At 38.3% G+C, this 14,699-nt stretch overlaps 1 protein-coding gene across 10 annotated transcripts in view; it reads right to left on the bottom strand.

The window, feature by feature from the left end:
- Positions 1–14,699, bottom strand: part of DOCK10 (dedicator of cytokinesis 10) — a 122,022-nt gene that overhangs the window by 39,166 nt on the left and 68,157 nt on the right. For all 10 annotated transcript variants that reach the window (XM_032697899.1, XM_032697901.1, XM_032697896.1 and 7 more), the window contains exons 15-24: positions 12,412–12,534; positions 11,049–11,128; positions 9,792–9,979; positions 9,098–9,163; positions 8,153–8,245; positions 6,168–6,291; positions 5,894–6,015; positions 5,124–5,210; positions 4,487–4,579; positions 2,380–2,498 (exon numbers count right to left, since the gene is read on the bottom strand). In XM_032697899.1, coding sequence (XP_032553790.1) covers positions 2,380–2,498; positions 4,487–4,579; positions 5,124–5,210; positions 5,894–6,015; positions 6,168–6,291; positions 8,153–8,245; positions 9,098–9,163; positions 9,792–9,979; positions 11,049–11,128; positions 12,412–12,534 — 1,095 coding nt within the window. The remainder of the gene's footprint in view (positions 1–2,379; positions 2,499–4,486; positions 4,580–5,123; positions 5,211–5,893; positions 6,016–6,167; positions 6,292–8,152; positions 8,246–9,097; positions 9,164–9,791; positions 9,980–11,048; positions 11,129–12,411; positions 12,535–14,699) is intronic.

The following is a 14,699-nucleotide window of genomic DNA, read 5'->3' as shown; positions in this document are numbered from 1 at the left end:
TCAAAAACAAACACAAGCCTGGGCTGAAGCCCAAGTAGGCCCCTCTCCTGCACTGTTTGCCCATATCCTTGGACCCAGTCCCAGCACAAGAGGCTGAGCTAAGCATCCTCTTGTTACTGCACAGCAGGGAGAGGCTGGACACTGGGTGTGACCATAGATGCTTTGGGCATCTGCAGATCAGCTTGGGAATCTGCAACAGCGAAGAAAATTGCCTGGGTCATGCCAGCACTCACTCCCAAAACCTGAGCTCCTACTAATAGCAGACATGGTACTACCTGAGACCAAGAACTTCAGCAGTTTCTTCTTCAATTTGTAACTGGGTCATCTTTGTTTGAGATCATCCTGCTTCAGAAAACACAAGTCTGGGCAAGAAGTCTTCTTCAACTCAACCATAATTTCCTTTTGATTATTGGGATCTCATTTTTTCAGGGTACTTAATATAGAAAAGACTCTTTTATAATCTAATTTTTATGTTAAAAGAATGGCTAGGAGACATGATACTCAAATGTCAAATATTAGTGAACCATATCTCGAACTGAGGGGTATGCATAGTAACTATGTGACTAAAATAGGTTATTAATATGCCTGACTGTGGTCCACATACAAATACCCTTTTTGACTAGCTTGGTGACTTGAGTGATTCCTGGCAATTACTACTGGAATCAAAAGCTTTACAATTCTCTTTAAGTTAGTATTTTTAATATATCTAATTTCTTGCTGTTAGTAGGAGAAGTAAAACTTGTAGCAAAACACAAAAGCTATGACAGAATTAATTGTGTCCATTTCAATCCTTCAGCCTTCATTCTGCTTTGAAACTGAAATGAGTTCTGGCAAAGATGTGACAGAGAAATGATGACATGACTGGGCCCCCAGACAAGTAAATAACCATAAGAGTATAAAAGGAATGTTTTCTGCCCCACACATAAGCCAATCTATGCTCTCATTCTGTTGTTGTTGCCTTTAATAAGTTCAACACAAGCTGCTTCAAGCTATTCAGAACAAAATCACCGTGGGTATATATAGGACACGTCAATGAATGACACACATAGCAGACATGCATATTGCCACTGACATCAGTCCTACCAGCACAAAACCTACCACACATGCAAGCAAAAGACACTGAGAGAGATCCTTCTCCTTTTTGTTTTTGGGCTTGGTTTTTCTCTCTTTTTTTTTTTTTTTTTTTTTTGGCCAGGTGGGTGTATAGTCAAAATCTGAAGCATGAAAAAATTATCATCATTCCATTTTTCCATCTAATCTTTAAAACTATAGTTTAAACAGCTGCTCCTTCTACAGCATTTTTCTAGTCAGTTAACTGACATTGAAACTGTAGCCTGGGACAAAAGTTTTCATTCTCTCTAGCCTAAACATCAGTTGATTTGTTGGCCACGAAGGGGGCCCAACAAAGCTCTGATGGCCTCTCTCCCTTGAAAACAGTGTGCACTGATGAAATCACGCACATTTACCAGGAAAGGTTCTTTTAATCCTAGTTTCTAGCTGTTGTTAAAATGGACTTTGCCCTGAAAAATGCCACAATCCTTTGATAAAGCATATTGAAACTCTAGCTTTTCAAGGCTAAGATGGGGAATTCTGCTTCCTTGTTCCTTTAAGTTTTCCTAATTAATCTTTCTTCAGGAACTAATTCTGAAGCACAGTCTGTGGAAGAAAAAGTATACTGAGAGCAGATTAGTCTAACAGGGTTGCAGGGACAGTTGTAATTTTTTCCTACTAGTAGTATTGTAGTCCCCATGTTTAGCTACTGGCAGAAGTACAACCAAAACAACATTATGGCCAAAAATAAATGGAAGGCAACTTTCTGCCCTCCTGCAGAGACCCATAATAATCTCTCTAGTATTTTTTTTTCCCTACTACCCTGATTAACAGCATCAATAAAGACAATTTCATTATGTGAGGGGTGAGAGGCTCAGCAAATCATTCCAGTTGTTTACCCGCTCACTGGAAAATGCTTCTATTGCTTTTCAGTTATTGCTGATATATTCTAATTAAAAAATGCCCTGGAACAGTGTGGCCTGGTTGTTTTGACTCTATGTTAGATGCAGCAATAGGCTAAGCTCTTTCTATGCTGAATGCCACAACCTCAGAACCAAACATAAACCAAAGTTGAAAATCAGCTTTGTCAGGAAGCACTTAGCTCCTTAGAAATGAGACCTTTACCTACAACTGCCTCTGGGTAGAGAGATGTGTCCACCATGGTAAAGGATTTCCTAGCTGGTATCACAGTCAGCCACATGCATTATTTGCAGAGCCCTGTGTTAAGGGGCAAGCAGGCATTCTCACCTACTGAAGTCTAAATGTCATAGAGCAGCTATAATTGGACTGACATCTACATTTGCATTCTTGAAAGAAACATTCAGATACCTGGTCACAGCTGTTGTAACTTCATCATCACTGTTTTGCACCAAAACCCAGAAGAGCTGATTCAGAACTATAGGAAGAAAATTCAGAATTACATGGATCTTCTCAATCCTCAGCAAATTCTGTAAGGGATATAAGAAAGAAAATGAGAGACTTCCAATACAGGCAGTGAAAGCTGACAACTGTCATGAAGCTGCATGCACTGGTGTAGCAGTAGGAAAACAGGTCAACTGAGTTGAGAACTGGTTCCCAACGGACTTTGTTTTAAATATGATCATCAATGCAACTGTAGGTATTGCCCAAATTTCAGAATTCCAGTATTTTTTTTTTACCCTGACTTAAGGGCAAAAGAAGAGAGAAGAAAGAAACCCAAATGAATTTTCTCATTTCACTAAGGATAAGTATCTCAGGGCAATAAAAGAAGTTAATTACTATTTTCAAACACATGCATTTCCTATTTTTATGAAAACTAATTTTTTTTTGTGCAGAGATCTGACAAACTGAACTTCTTGTGGCTAAAATACTTTTGTTAAAAGCACAGTGGTAAAAAGTAGTATTAAGAAGCTAACCTGACTGGACTGACATTATATTATCTTCTCTATTCAAGAAAGATATTGAGCTTTTAATTATAAAAACCAAAACCCTCCTTTGAATTTCTCCTAAGTTTTTATTTCAGTGATTTCCAAATCATTCCAGAACTTCTAACAAAGGTATTAGTGATTTATAAATAAAAGCAAAATATTCTGGGGAAGATTACTTAGTCTCTGGTTATATTGTATAGTTGATCTCTTGTTGAATACAAGATTGTATTTGTTTTCTTATAAAAATTACTGAAATCAGGTAAACTGCAAATAGCAAATAAAGTACAGTGCAATTCCAGTAGTTTAGGTAACCAACTACTGTCTAGAAAGTTGTAAAGCTTTTGTGGATTCCTAAACTTTGTCTAATATGCTCAATGACTTCCCAGAAATTAATTCAGGGCTTCGTTCTGTAGAGCTATAACTTCTAAATAACACTGATGCTTTGATTTGTGAACACGCCCCTTGATAATTTCTTTACATCAAGACAGTATCTGAAAACAAAGCCACTCCTTTCAGGTCTACCTGCATTTACCAACAAAAGTAGTGGCCACCCTTATGGATTTGCCCAGAGAACGACCATGATTTACTGGAATTTATTCTTTATTTATTAAAGTAAAAATCTCTTCCCAAGCAGCTTATATCTGATTAAGGTACACTCATACAGGAAAATATGAACAATGAAGGAAAGGGGGAAAGCACCTACATGATGGTAACATCTAAACCCCAAAACACTTATTAAATTTTACAGACTGCTAAAAGGAAATATAAAAAAATGTATATACATGATGTGTCAGAGTCACAGTTCAGAGATGGAACAGTGTCACATCTACCCTTCAGTTTTCTTGCTTATCTGCCTGTCAATGTTCTGTAAGCATACTGGAGAGCAAGAACTCTGAATTTCAGCACTCATGAACAGGTAAAGAATCATGGTCTTACTTTTACATGCTGCTTTTCTAATTTGCTTGTCATGCTCCTCCCTTCTCACAGCTTTTGACCTCTATTGAATACAGGAACATTTTATGCAGCTCTTGCTTATTCACTTCATCTTTGCAGAAAGGATATGTTCCTTCTGATTTCAGAACTTGACAGGCAACAAGAACCCTTGATTTATACACACAGAATACCCTGAGCAGTCCTTTGGATAGCATCCAGGTTTTTAGAGGAGGTAAGGATAGAATTTATTTAAGGCAAGAGAGGATTAGCAGGAATATTGCAGCTCTACAGACTATAACTTCTTTTCCCATTCATTCCTAGAGCAACGTTACATTATCCTTTAACAGGATCTGAGGTTTGGCATAGGCTGGATTATCAAAACTGGTGGGGCAGATGCAGCTGTGCTCTAAATGAGAACAGATAGGAGGCAGCTCTGTGATCAGAAATGCATCTGTCACATCAAATACATCAAACCAGAGCTGTCACTGACCCACTGCCTCCTGGTGAGCCTGTTTAGAGCTGTGCAGTGATGGATGAGTTGAGAGAAAGCCCTAAATACAGTTGTATGGTGCACTTCATGCTATAGGTTACTTTACCTTACAAGAATAGACAAAGTTTGAGGTAGGAGGCTGAGATAGATCCTTTTCCCTTTCCTGGCACTGATGGAAAAAGTTATTCAGGTATGGATCCTAAAATGATAAACATTCACATTAATGTGTGTTATAGCAAAGATTAGAATTCAGCACCAGAAATTGATTACAGCAATCATCTATGATACCCATGTCCCCACCACTGAAGTGAGGCACTGAAAGAAAATCAACTTATTTAGTCCAAGCCATTGCCCAGCACAGCTTGCTATATACAAATTGTTTCTAGGTGCTTTGACCACTCTTTTTTCACTGTTGTCAGTGATTACTTTTTTCCTCACAATTTAAGGAATTCCAAAGGCCAGAATCTTTTTTCTTTCTGGTGCTCACAATTTATTTTCTTGCTATTTAAACTGATATTCCGCCATTTTTCTGTTGGTATGACCTTAAGCAATTTTTATTTTTCCTTAAAGTGTGTATTCCATCATTGGCATCTCACCCTTCTACATTGAAATAACCTTTAAATGTTATAGAAACAAATTCATACAAGATTTTAGAACACCTTTCAGACATTCCTTGCCACTTAATTCCTTACCATTCTATTATCTGTAAGCAGATAACAGAGCTAAGAGGAAGGTTGGCTTACCTGAGTATTTACTGTCGATACAACAAGAGTAGAGACTTTGAAAAGTGGTTTCCCATTATCTACCCATTTTACATCACAGCCGATCTGCTATTAAAACAAAACCAGAAACAACATTTTTCCCACCTATTTCCTACTTATTCAAGTTTGCATCAACTTCTCAGTGCACAGCTTTGCATACGAGTGTGCATGAACTGCACTGGCTACTGTGCTTTCACAAACACAGAATTACTGCAATACAAACCCACTTTTTAACACAAGCCCAATGCTTGTCCCTCATTCAAGGGACCAGATCACTGCCCCACCCTGTCCTCATGACAATAGTAAAACAAACACAAGGAGGCAGAAATAATCCAAGCTGGGCAGGATCAGCGGGAAAATATGATATCACACCACAAAACTGGAGAATGAATCACAATTGTGGATCACATCAGCTGGAGAATAAATGTCATATGGTTGGAGTTTGGGAAGAGAGCTCTTTCTGACCACTCTGATTTACATTTGGGAGAACTTAGGTATAACACTGTAGAACACACAGCTGTAAAATGCACTTTTCCCATACACACCTGTGAATCAGCAACATATGCCACTCAGTCCACTGCTACATATATTAGTTCCTATACTCAGAGATATGCAAATGAATATTCTAAGACAGATACCCTACTTACTGTTTACACTTCCCAGTAAATGCAAATGGAAATCTGATCTCATGTAAAACATGTGAAAATAAATGCTCTGCACCATTTGAATAATAGGGAAGGATGAATTAATACCTTTCCACTAGTTGGTTCTTGAAGGCTCAAGTAATTGGGAGGCAGACTGCTTGCCACTGGCACGTTGTGTTCTTGGGAAGCTAATTGGGCATCTTTCAACAAAGGAAGCCAAGCATATCCCACTGTGCACAAGAACAAATAAACATGACTCTTTGGAAAAAATGATCTTCTAAAGTTCAAAGGAAGACAATAATATCCAGCCAAAAACTTTGCAATCCTTATTTGAATGTACATAATTTATATTTATAATTGAAAGTAATTCTACTACAGGTACCTGGTGTTTCCAGAGCCTCTTTCTTTTTGGCATTAGCTTTTGCATTTATGTCACAGGTGACATGATAAAATGAAAACAGAATGTGGTGTTTCTTATGGAGTTGAGTGGGAAGTTCAATTTTCACCTGAAATGTAAAATGTTACACCTCACTTTAGTTTAAAAATTGATTAAACCAGGCATCAGAGATGGGCTAAATGAGTGACATGTCTCTCTACGCAGAGGTCTAAGTACCTTTACTGGGTAATGTTTGTCCCATGGTAATAAATGTTCTCTTAAGGAAATTTTTTAGGGTGATCATCTATCACTTTTACTTTAAACAGGTTTTTTTTCCACTTTGTCTTGTGGATGAATATTTTCATTTATGATGAAAGAGTGTAATATGAATAAGGACAGAACTAAAGAGTGATGGACCCTGCTTAGAAGTGACCACCTGCACTCCAGCAGTCATAAATAGCCATCACCATGCTCATATTTTCAGGATGACCATCTGAAAACACAAATGACATCTCTGCTACTCCTTCATCATCATTTCATGGCAAAGACCAAGTAATAAAGGCTGACAAGGAAATAAACTTTTATTTATGATTTCTGCTCAGTCTTAAACCCTGTATCACACCATCCATGAATCCCTACCTGCTGGACTTGAGGAATTATTAATCTATTTGAATAAAAATACAAAGTAATCAAAAATGTTACCATAGGAACTAATAAAAATGACCCTTTGCCCTTGTGAGCTATGTTGAAGTTTATCCAAGCTAGAGTAAGGGTTAGAAATTGTTGACAAATGCTTCCAGTGTTGAATCAGCTTATGGGTAAGAATCTAATACCATAAACATACATATGAAATGGGCACTCAGACATGGAGATCAAGATAACTTTTTTCTTGACATACTACATTCTTTTAAAGACTGCACTTGCTGTACTAGGGACATCTAGGACAGGTGCACATCTCTTCCAGCCAAAGTGGCTATTAACATCTGAATTCAGCTCTTTGTTCTAGTTGAAAGTAATCTGCCCAAACCAAATGGCTCACCAGCATCACATGAAGGGCACCTTCAGATGTGTTAAACCCCATGGCATGTCTTGTAAAGGATTTACAAGGAGTTCAAGATCTTGAAAATGTAATGCTTTAAGTTTCACTCAGTCCCTAAACATGAATCTTACAATTGATACGTCACATGTAGTTGTACATTACCTGCTGATCTTGGCTCTGCCATTTTATCAAAGTAAATTTTTACTGAAAAGGGAAGTTTTTCATGGAAAAATTTGGAAAAGGCTGGCTATATACACTATGCTGTTTGCCAGTCCTATCACTACACATAAAGCAGTAGTGGAAAACCCAGGACAGACACATAACATTCACAGGCCATCAAACACACTAGTCACTCTAAGGGCGAAATTAAGTTCACCTGCAGAAAGCCTGGGGAATCAATACTTGGTGTTGGTGAAACATAAAGGTGCATGTGTGACTAACATTTGGCAAAGCCCAACCTATGAACTCTATTCTATAGCTCTACCCTCAAAAGCACCAGCTAAATGACTTGCTGCAGCCACTACACGTCACTGTACATTCTGTTCAGACCACTGGATCAACAAAAATGCCCCAATGCAGATCTTATATCTCAGAGAGGGATTTGTTCTGACACTTGGCTCCACACTTCATCATAATGTTTACTGTTTCCATTAAATTCAGAGATGCAGCTGGACCCTTAATGCAATCCAGACGTGCATTTTAGAGAGCTGGACTGTTCCTAATTAATTCTACAGCATCTTAACTGTACTCAGAACATCTTACAAAAGGAATGATTCACTGAGTTGATTTAAGAAAAGAAAACAAAATGTGAGACTGCATGTCAATCTACATAACACAGGCCCATCCACACACACAGGCAGTTGTAACAGAAGCATTCTTTACAGATATTTTTCTGTCTCATTGGTAAACATAAGGACTGGCAGACATTTAATGAAAGGAAAAGCAGACTGACCTCATCATAGAAATCAGGATTCTGGGAATGATGTAGCACAGAGGTGTAGGCTGATGTTGTAAATAATGATCCACCTGGCTTCCCATAAATGCACTGATAAAAGGAACATGCTTTAATTACATTGTGAAGATACTAGTCTTGGTATATCTAATATGCATGCACATTGAAAACGATGTCATGAAAGATTGATTGTTACTTTGATCAAATATTAAAAGGAACGTTTTAAGTGATCAAACCTGGACTTTTTATACATACTTCCAGTAAAAGTCCATTGATTCTGTGAAAATTACCCTATGCTCAATTAAGCAATGCAGACTCATTAGATTTCTTCTTTGCTGTTATCAGTTTTCTGCAAAAACCTTTACAAAAGCTATTTCATGTTTATGCAGTTCAATACACAATACAGTGCCCTTACTGACTTTTCAATGTTATAAAAGCTATCCCAGTTAACAATCTCCTTTCTAGCAGAGTCTGTCTGGGGGCTCTTGATTACCGAGTAATGGCAATTTTATTTATTGGTGGGGAAATTAAGACTACAACTATACTACGCAATAGCTCTTGGGCAATAGCAGAAGTTAAGAATTAAGTCTAAGGGCCTTCTAAGTTTGTGCTTCACTCTTTCCAATCAAGTGTCCTGAGCTCAGTGAGAACTGTATGATAAATGCTAAACTCTAGAATAAGCAAGCTGCACTGTAAAAAAAAGGTTCATTTTTCTAATATCATCTTCTTTGCCCTCCACCAGTCAGAAAGCTGGCACTGCAAAGTGCCACTGTAAGGTGGAATCACCATGTCAAGCTGGGATCTAACAGAACCACAGTACAGATGCAGAGGGATGTACAACAACATTCACTCTTTAACTGTTTCCATCAGTATAGCCCTCATTCCTGGGTTTTATAAGTAACGTCCTCAGAAACAGCGTCCTCTGAATATACTCTTGTAGCTCACCTTTAGTGGCTTTGCTCCTTCTTCATCAGAGCTTTTAAATTCAATGCACACTGTTATATTCCTCGCCTGGAAAGACAGGAATGCATTAAAGCTTAGATCAGAAATGGGATACCCATAAAAACTCAGGCAAACTACAGGGCTGAAATAAGGTCTTTTCAAAATCTAGGATAAACATGCAGATGGTGGATCAATATTTACAATGCCTTTAAGTCACAGTGGTGTCACTAGAAATAATATCTCCAAGAAGAACTGGCAAAATGCAAGCCAGACCTCAAAATGACTGTGTAGAAGCAGATTATTAAGTGACCAGCACTTACCTATGTCTCGTCCTTAATTATTTTTCAACCACTATGAACATATAAGTAGTACTCAGGTTTCACTTCAGAACTACAAATATTAGCCAGATTAATTTTATCTGCACACACTATTTCATTAAAATAAAGCCCTTCTGAAAATTGTGAAAAAAGTATTACCACATGATCTGTCTTTGAATCACTGATACAATTTAAAATTGACCCAGATTCAATTAATTAAAATTGTACTGTGTTTTATGATTGCAAAAACTGAAAAAGATGAAAAGCCAAGTGAGTGAAATCACTATTTTCCCCTCTTTTATAAGTACCCCTTCATTCTAACAAAAGCTCATGGAGTACCCTACTACCCACTGTTGGCCTAAATTAGTCACATACTGTACCTTGTTGAAGTGCTTTTGGCTATCATACTTGAGGTGTTTTGGATATATGTATATTTGGTTCTTGTACACTCTGTAAGGTCGAGAATATTTTGTGGATTCCTGCACAAACTCCTCAACTTCCACTGTAGGTTGATACTCCTTTATATTATGAAATGGTTTGATTGGAATGAAGGATGAAGTTACACAGTCTTCAAAAGAACAGAAAAGAGAACCATCATATATTATGTTTGTTTTTACAGTCTTACTACTAATAAGCGATATTGATATGGAACATGCAAAATCCTGCCTTAACTTGCAAGGAATGAGTAATGATGAGATGCAACAGGTCAAATCATGCCTTAAATTTATATGTTACCTCAGAACAATTGCAATATATCATCCTTAAATGGTTTATCTCACTTGAGTTAAGCAGTACAGCATTGGAAGCCTCTTTTGACACACACAGTATTTGATGACATTTAATGGCATAACAGCCCAATTGGTATATGAACAGTTTCAACAGAATATACTGAAGTGATGCTGCTTCTAATCAATTTTACAGCTCAAGATCTCATTCAAGTTTTTCTGTTATCTAATAACATAGTAAATAAAATGAAGAAACAAGTAGTGCAGAACTAGATTAAATATATGATGCAATTGGGACATCTGAAATAAGATCAAGAAACAGAAGATGAAAATAAGCACCCCATCACTCAGATTGGGAGAGATTGAAAATGGACAGAGAACACTCTCTCTGCCTCTGCCATTAAATCACTGAGACATTTAAACTTCAGGGAGAACTCAAGGGCTGTTTGAGCAAAAGCAGCTGAGAGGGGTCAGCAACTTAGGGCTGTCCTGAGCTATTGTTGGGAAAAGCCATTTGACAGCCCTGCATACAGATTCCTTCCTCAAACCCTATTTTACTTCCTTCTGTCAAATTTTACTTCCTTCTAAACTAGCACGGGAGGAAATTGCCCGTTGCAGGATAACGCAGGCACTCTGCAGCCCAAGCAGGCTGGGGAGAAGCAGCTCTGTGCCACCTAGAGTAGCATGGTTTCTCTTTCCTCTCTTTCACAGACACTGAAAACAGGTACAAAATAAAACAAACAATGTGTAATTAAATGAAAAAAAAAAATAAAATCAAGAACAATCCTCTGCACACATTTTTCTACTCAACAGGCACTTCTACCAGACCTGTCTCGAGGCAGCAATTATATACAGAAAGCCTATGAAATGTCCTGTTTAATTACAATAATGAATTTTAAAGTGGAATCATACTTGGATGTTCCAAAGGAACACAATCAACTGCAATCTCCAAACAGCCAGGTATGGTCTGTATTTTGCTAATCTTCTCTGCTCTGCAAGGACAGAAATGAAAACATTTTAGAAAATTAGAACAATGGAGATGAGAACCATCACAGGAATTGATCTAAAATGAAAACCAGACCCTGATTTAAGATATAAATATATATTAAATGCATTTTATGTACATCTACTGGTTATTAAATTAAAATCAAATGTAACAGCAGAAAAGAAATACGATTTTTTGTGATTTTTTTTCCTTGTTCTCATTCCTGCCTTCTCTTTTCAAGCAATATTATTTTGTAGAAGAGGAAGAAACTGGTGAACCAAACCTTACAGAATTAACTCACCTACTTTTTCTTTCTAAAATCTGAATCAAATGTTCCCTAAAAGGAATTCAATGAGCACTGGGATGAGAGGAGCCCACAGCAACAGGGTTTCTGCAAGTGCCATGAAAAGGGAGCAAGATGTACTCCTTGTGCCCAAGAAATTTGAGAAGTGCCAAAACCATGATGCTAAATTTCTCTTATTAGGAGATGCTTTAGAGAGACAAACGCAGCAGTGGTGACTAGTAAGGGCAGAGAGAATTTCAGTAAAGTTTCCTGACCATAAGATGGCATGGCAAGTTGTGGGCTTGATCCATTCCCTGTAGCTGACATTCAATCTTTCTGTGATCTTTTTAATACAAATGGAACAGAAGTTATTTAGATTAATTCATTTTTAGGTACATTTAGAGCAGAAGGGACAAAAAGGAATTCATGGTTCAATTCTCATGTCACTTATCCAATATAAACATAGGCTCTGCTCTAGGATTAACCTGATTTATATCTGTGTGGAAGACTATCCAGCCAAACTGTTGTTCACTGATTTACACACTGTCAAACATTTGGAGATGGTTTTCCTTTCAATGTCCACTCTTCAGTTTGTCATGGAGACTCAAAAAAACAAAAGCAAGGAGTGGGGAAACCTATAAAGAATGTTTTTAATTTCTCTCTCTCCTTTTTTCTATTTTCTTCATTTTTTTTTCCCTGAGATAATGTTCCCTTCTTGGTTACTTCACCTGCATCTCCCCTGACAGAAGCTAATTTAAGGAAACACTATCTTTAGCTTACACTAGCATTTATTAATGTGCCAAATGACGTTTCAGTTTTCCTGGAAAGTCCAACCTAAAGCACCCTTTGGCAGGTAATAGCTTAATGTGAAAAACACTAATTTAAAATAATTTAATATGGCCAGTTTGGCACTCTGTGTTACATGAAGAAAAAAAAAAGAAAATTATTCTGCACTGCTTTATAAAGCTTTTATTCTTTTTTAAAGCAAATTAAACATTTTTCCTTACCTTCTGTATTCTGCTATTAGTTTCATCAAATCTTCCATGGAAATCTTATTACTTTCTTGCCTGAATAAAGGTGAGAATCGCGAGTCTCTGTCAACATTTCCCTGATTATCTTTAAACACTGGTCTATAAAGAAAGAAAAATGACATGTTCATAAGCACTCACCCATATGTTTGAACATTTGAAACTGTCACGTAATCTTTTAACGAGGTTACGACATGAATTCTTACACAAATTCAAGGGCTCCCTGCAGATCTTCACACAAGGAAGCCCTGCTGAGCTGTATATTTGCAGGAGCACAGATAATTTCAGTTTACTTCCATGTGCAGTCCCAGCCCTGCAAAGGCTTGAGACCTGGTTTGATCTCACGTGATGCAGAGTCCCCACTGACCCCAGTGCAGTGGCACCGCTCACAGTCAGGAGTCGCTGGGGTTTAGTGCGGGCACAGATCTCCATCTAGCTCCACATCCACCACTTTTCCCCCCTCTTCTGTAGTTTAGTCTCACTTTAGAAAGCTGGAAGCACACAGCTCCTCGCTGGAGGCAGCTCTCTGCTCCCAACTAGCCCTCCATGGCCCTGGCTGCAAGGCTGCCTTCTCCAGCTCAGAGAGACCAGCCCCGGCTGAGAGCCAGGACCCTGCACCTGATGGCACCTCACCACCCTTCCCACCCATCCAGGACATGACTCCTCACTTCAACAAAGAGCCTGACTCCTCATTTCTAGGAATAATTTTGAAGAATTCACAACCTCAATAGGTAGTTTTGTCCAAGAAGTTATTATGCAAGGCAAATCATTACAATTTTAAATAAGAGAAATCACAGCAAGCTGTCAAATCCCAACCACCATATCTTACCACACAAAGAAATGCTTTTGCAGAACCAGGTTAGAGACCTCAATGAATGTTCCTATGCATTAATTCTGTCCTGTGCCCTCCAGGAGCAAGACACCAACTCACTGCAGCTTAGCTTTTCTTCAGAAAACAGGTTTGTGGAGCACCAACTGAATTTTTGGTGAACCAGCTACAAAGTGCCAAATGAAGTGTTAAAAATCTATGACTGAGAACAATAAATATCAGCTGTTGTGTGCACAGGAAAACATTTCCAGATATTTCCATTCCTGCTCATTGACACTTTCAAGATTTAATTAAGACATTCCAGTGCCCTTTGTATATCCCCAAGTATCACACATGCTGGCTGGACCAGATAATGTAACAGCTATCCAAATTAACGAACCTTGGATTCAACTGTAGTATGAAAAAACATTGCTTAACGAAAGTAAAATGTTCTTGACACTAAGTGCTGTTCTGTGAATCATTTGGCCAATCTTGCTTCCTTAATTTACTTCTCTGTTCCACTGCCAGTGAGAAGAAGAATTGATGCCAGGACAAATTGTTGCCAGATGCAAAATAACAGAGCAAACCTTTGGAAGAGGATTCCAAGTATAAGTATAAATGCACTGTATCTTAACTTGAGAGAAGCACCCCTATTTCATTTCTTTGCAACTGTAGAGAATAATCAACTCTATCAGATTTTTGCCTCCAGCTATTAGAGGGAAATAAGGTCCACACCAACACTCTGTGTCAAAGATCTTAAGTCATTAATGAGAAACCAGACCTAATTTCTGGCAGTCACCACTTACTTTACAAATCCTATCAAACTGCTGTCAAAAAAGAAAAAAAAAGAAAAAAAGGAAAGAAAAAAGATAAGCTTTAATAATTATTACAGTATTGGTGACACTATGATGTTTCTTGGACTCAGCACTGCTTCCGCCTCCAGACTAACAGAGAGGACTAAAACATTCAGTGAGTGATTTCCACTGTGCCACTGGACTCTGCAGTGTGATGCTGAGCAAACCCAGGCTCTGCTGGAGCTTATTAACTAATTCCAGGGCAGGCTCTGACACCAAGCGAACCACTGCTCAGCACAGCAGGGTGTAGGGGCACTCACCAAGGAAGGGCTGAGGATGTAAGTGTAAAAGTTAAAAAAAGCTGGAAGTAGCTCACTTTGGATCAGTGGTACTGAGCACTGCCTTTCAGGAGGCTCAAGGACACAGCTTCATGATCTTTAAGGTCTCTTCTGACCCAAACCATTCCACAATCATCCACTCCTTCTTTCTGGCCACGCTGGTTTGGAGTCAGAAGGGCTTAACAGAGTCATTCTGCCTACAACTTTTGCTCTTCATCATCAGCGCTCCCCAGGTAGCATATGCTTTACCTCTAGAACTGCTCCTCATCAGTTCAGCAGCATATTCCAGCCTAAATAATGCACCCAGGACAAAATTAAGGTCATGAA

The sequence above is a fragment of the Chiroxiphia lanceolata genome, chromosome 10, assembly GCF_009829145.1.
Source record: "Chiroxiphia lanceolata isolate bChiLan1 chromosome 10, bChiLan1.pri, whole genome shotgun sequence".
NCBI classification, from domain to species: domain Eukaryota; kingdom Metazoa; phylum Chordata; class Aves; order Passeriformes; family Pipridae; genus Chiroxiphia; species Chiroxiphia lanceolata.
The sequence above is the reverse complement of the archived record's forward strand: the minus strand, read 5'-3'. Positions and strand labels throughout refer to the sequence as shown.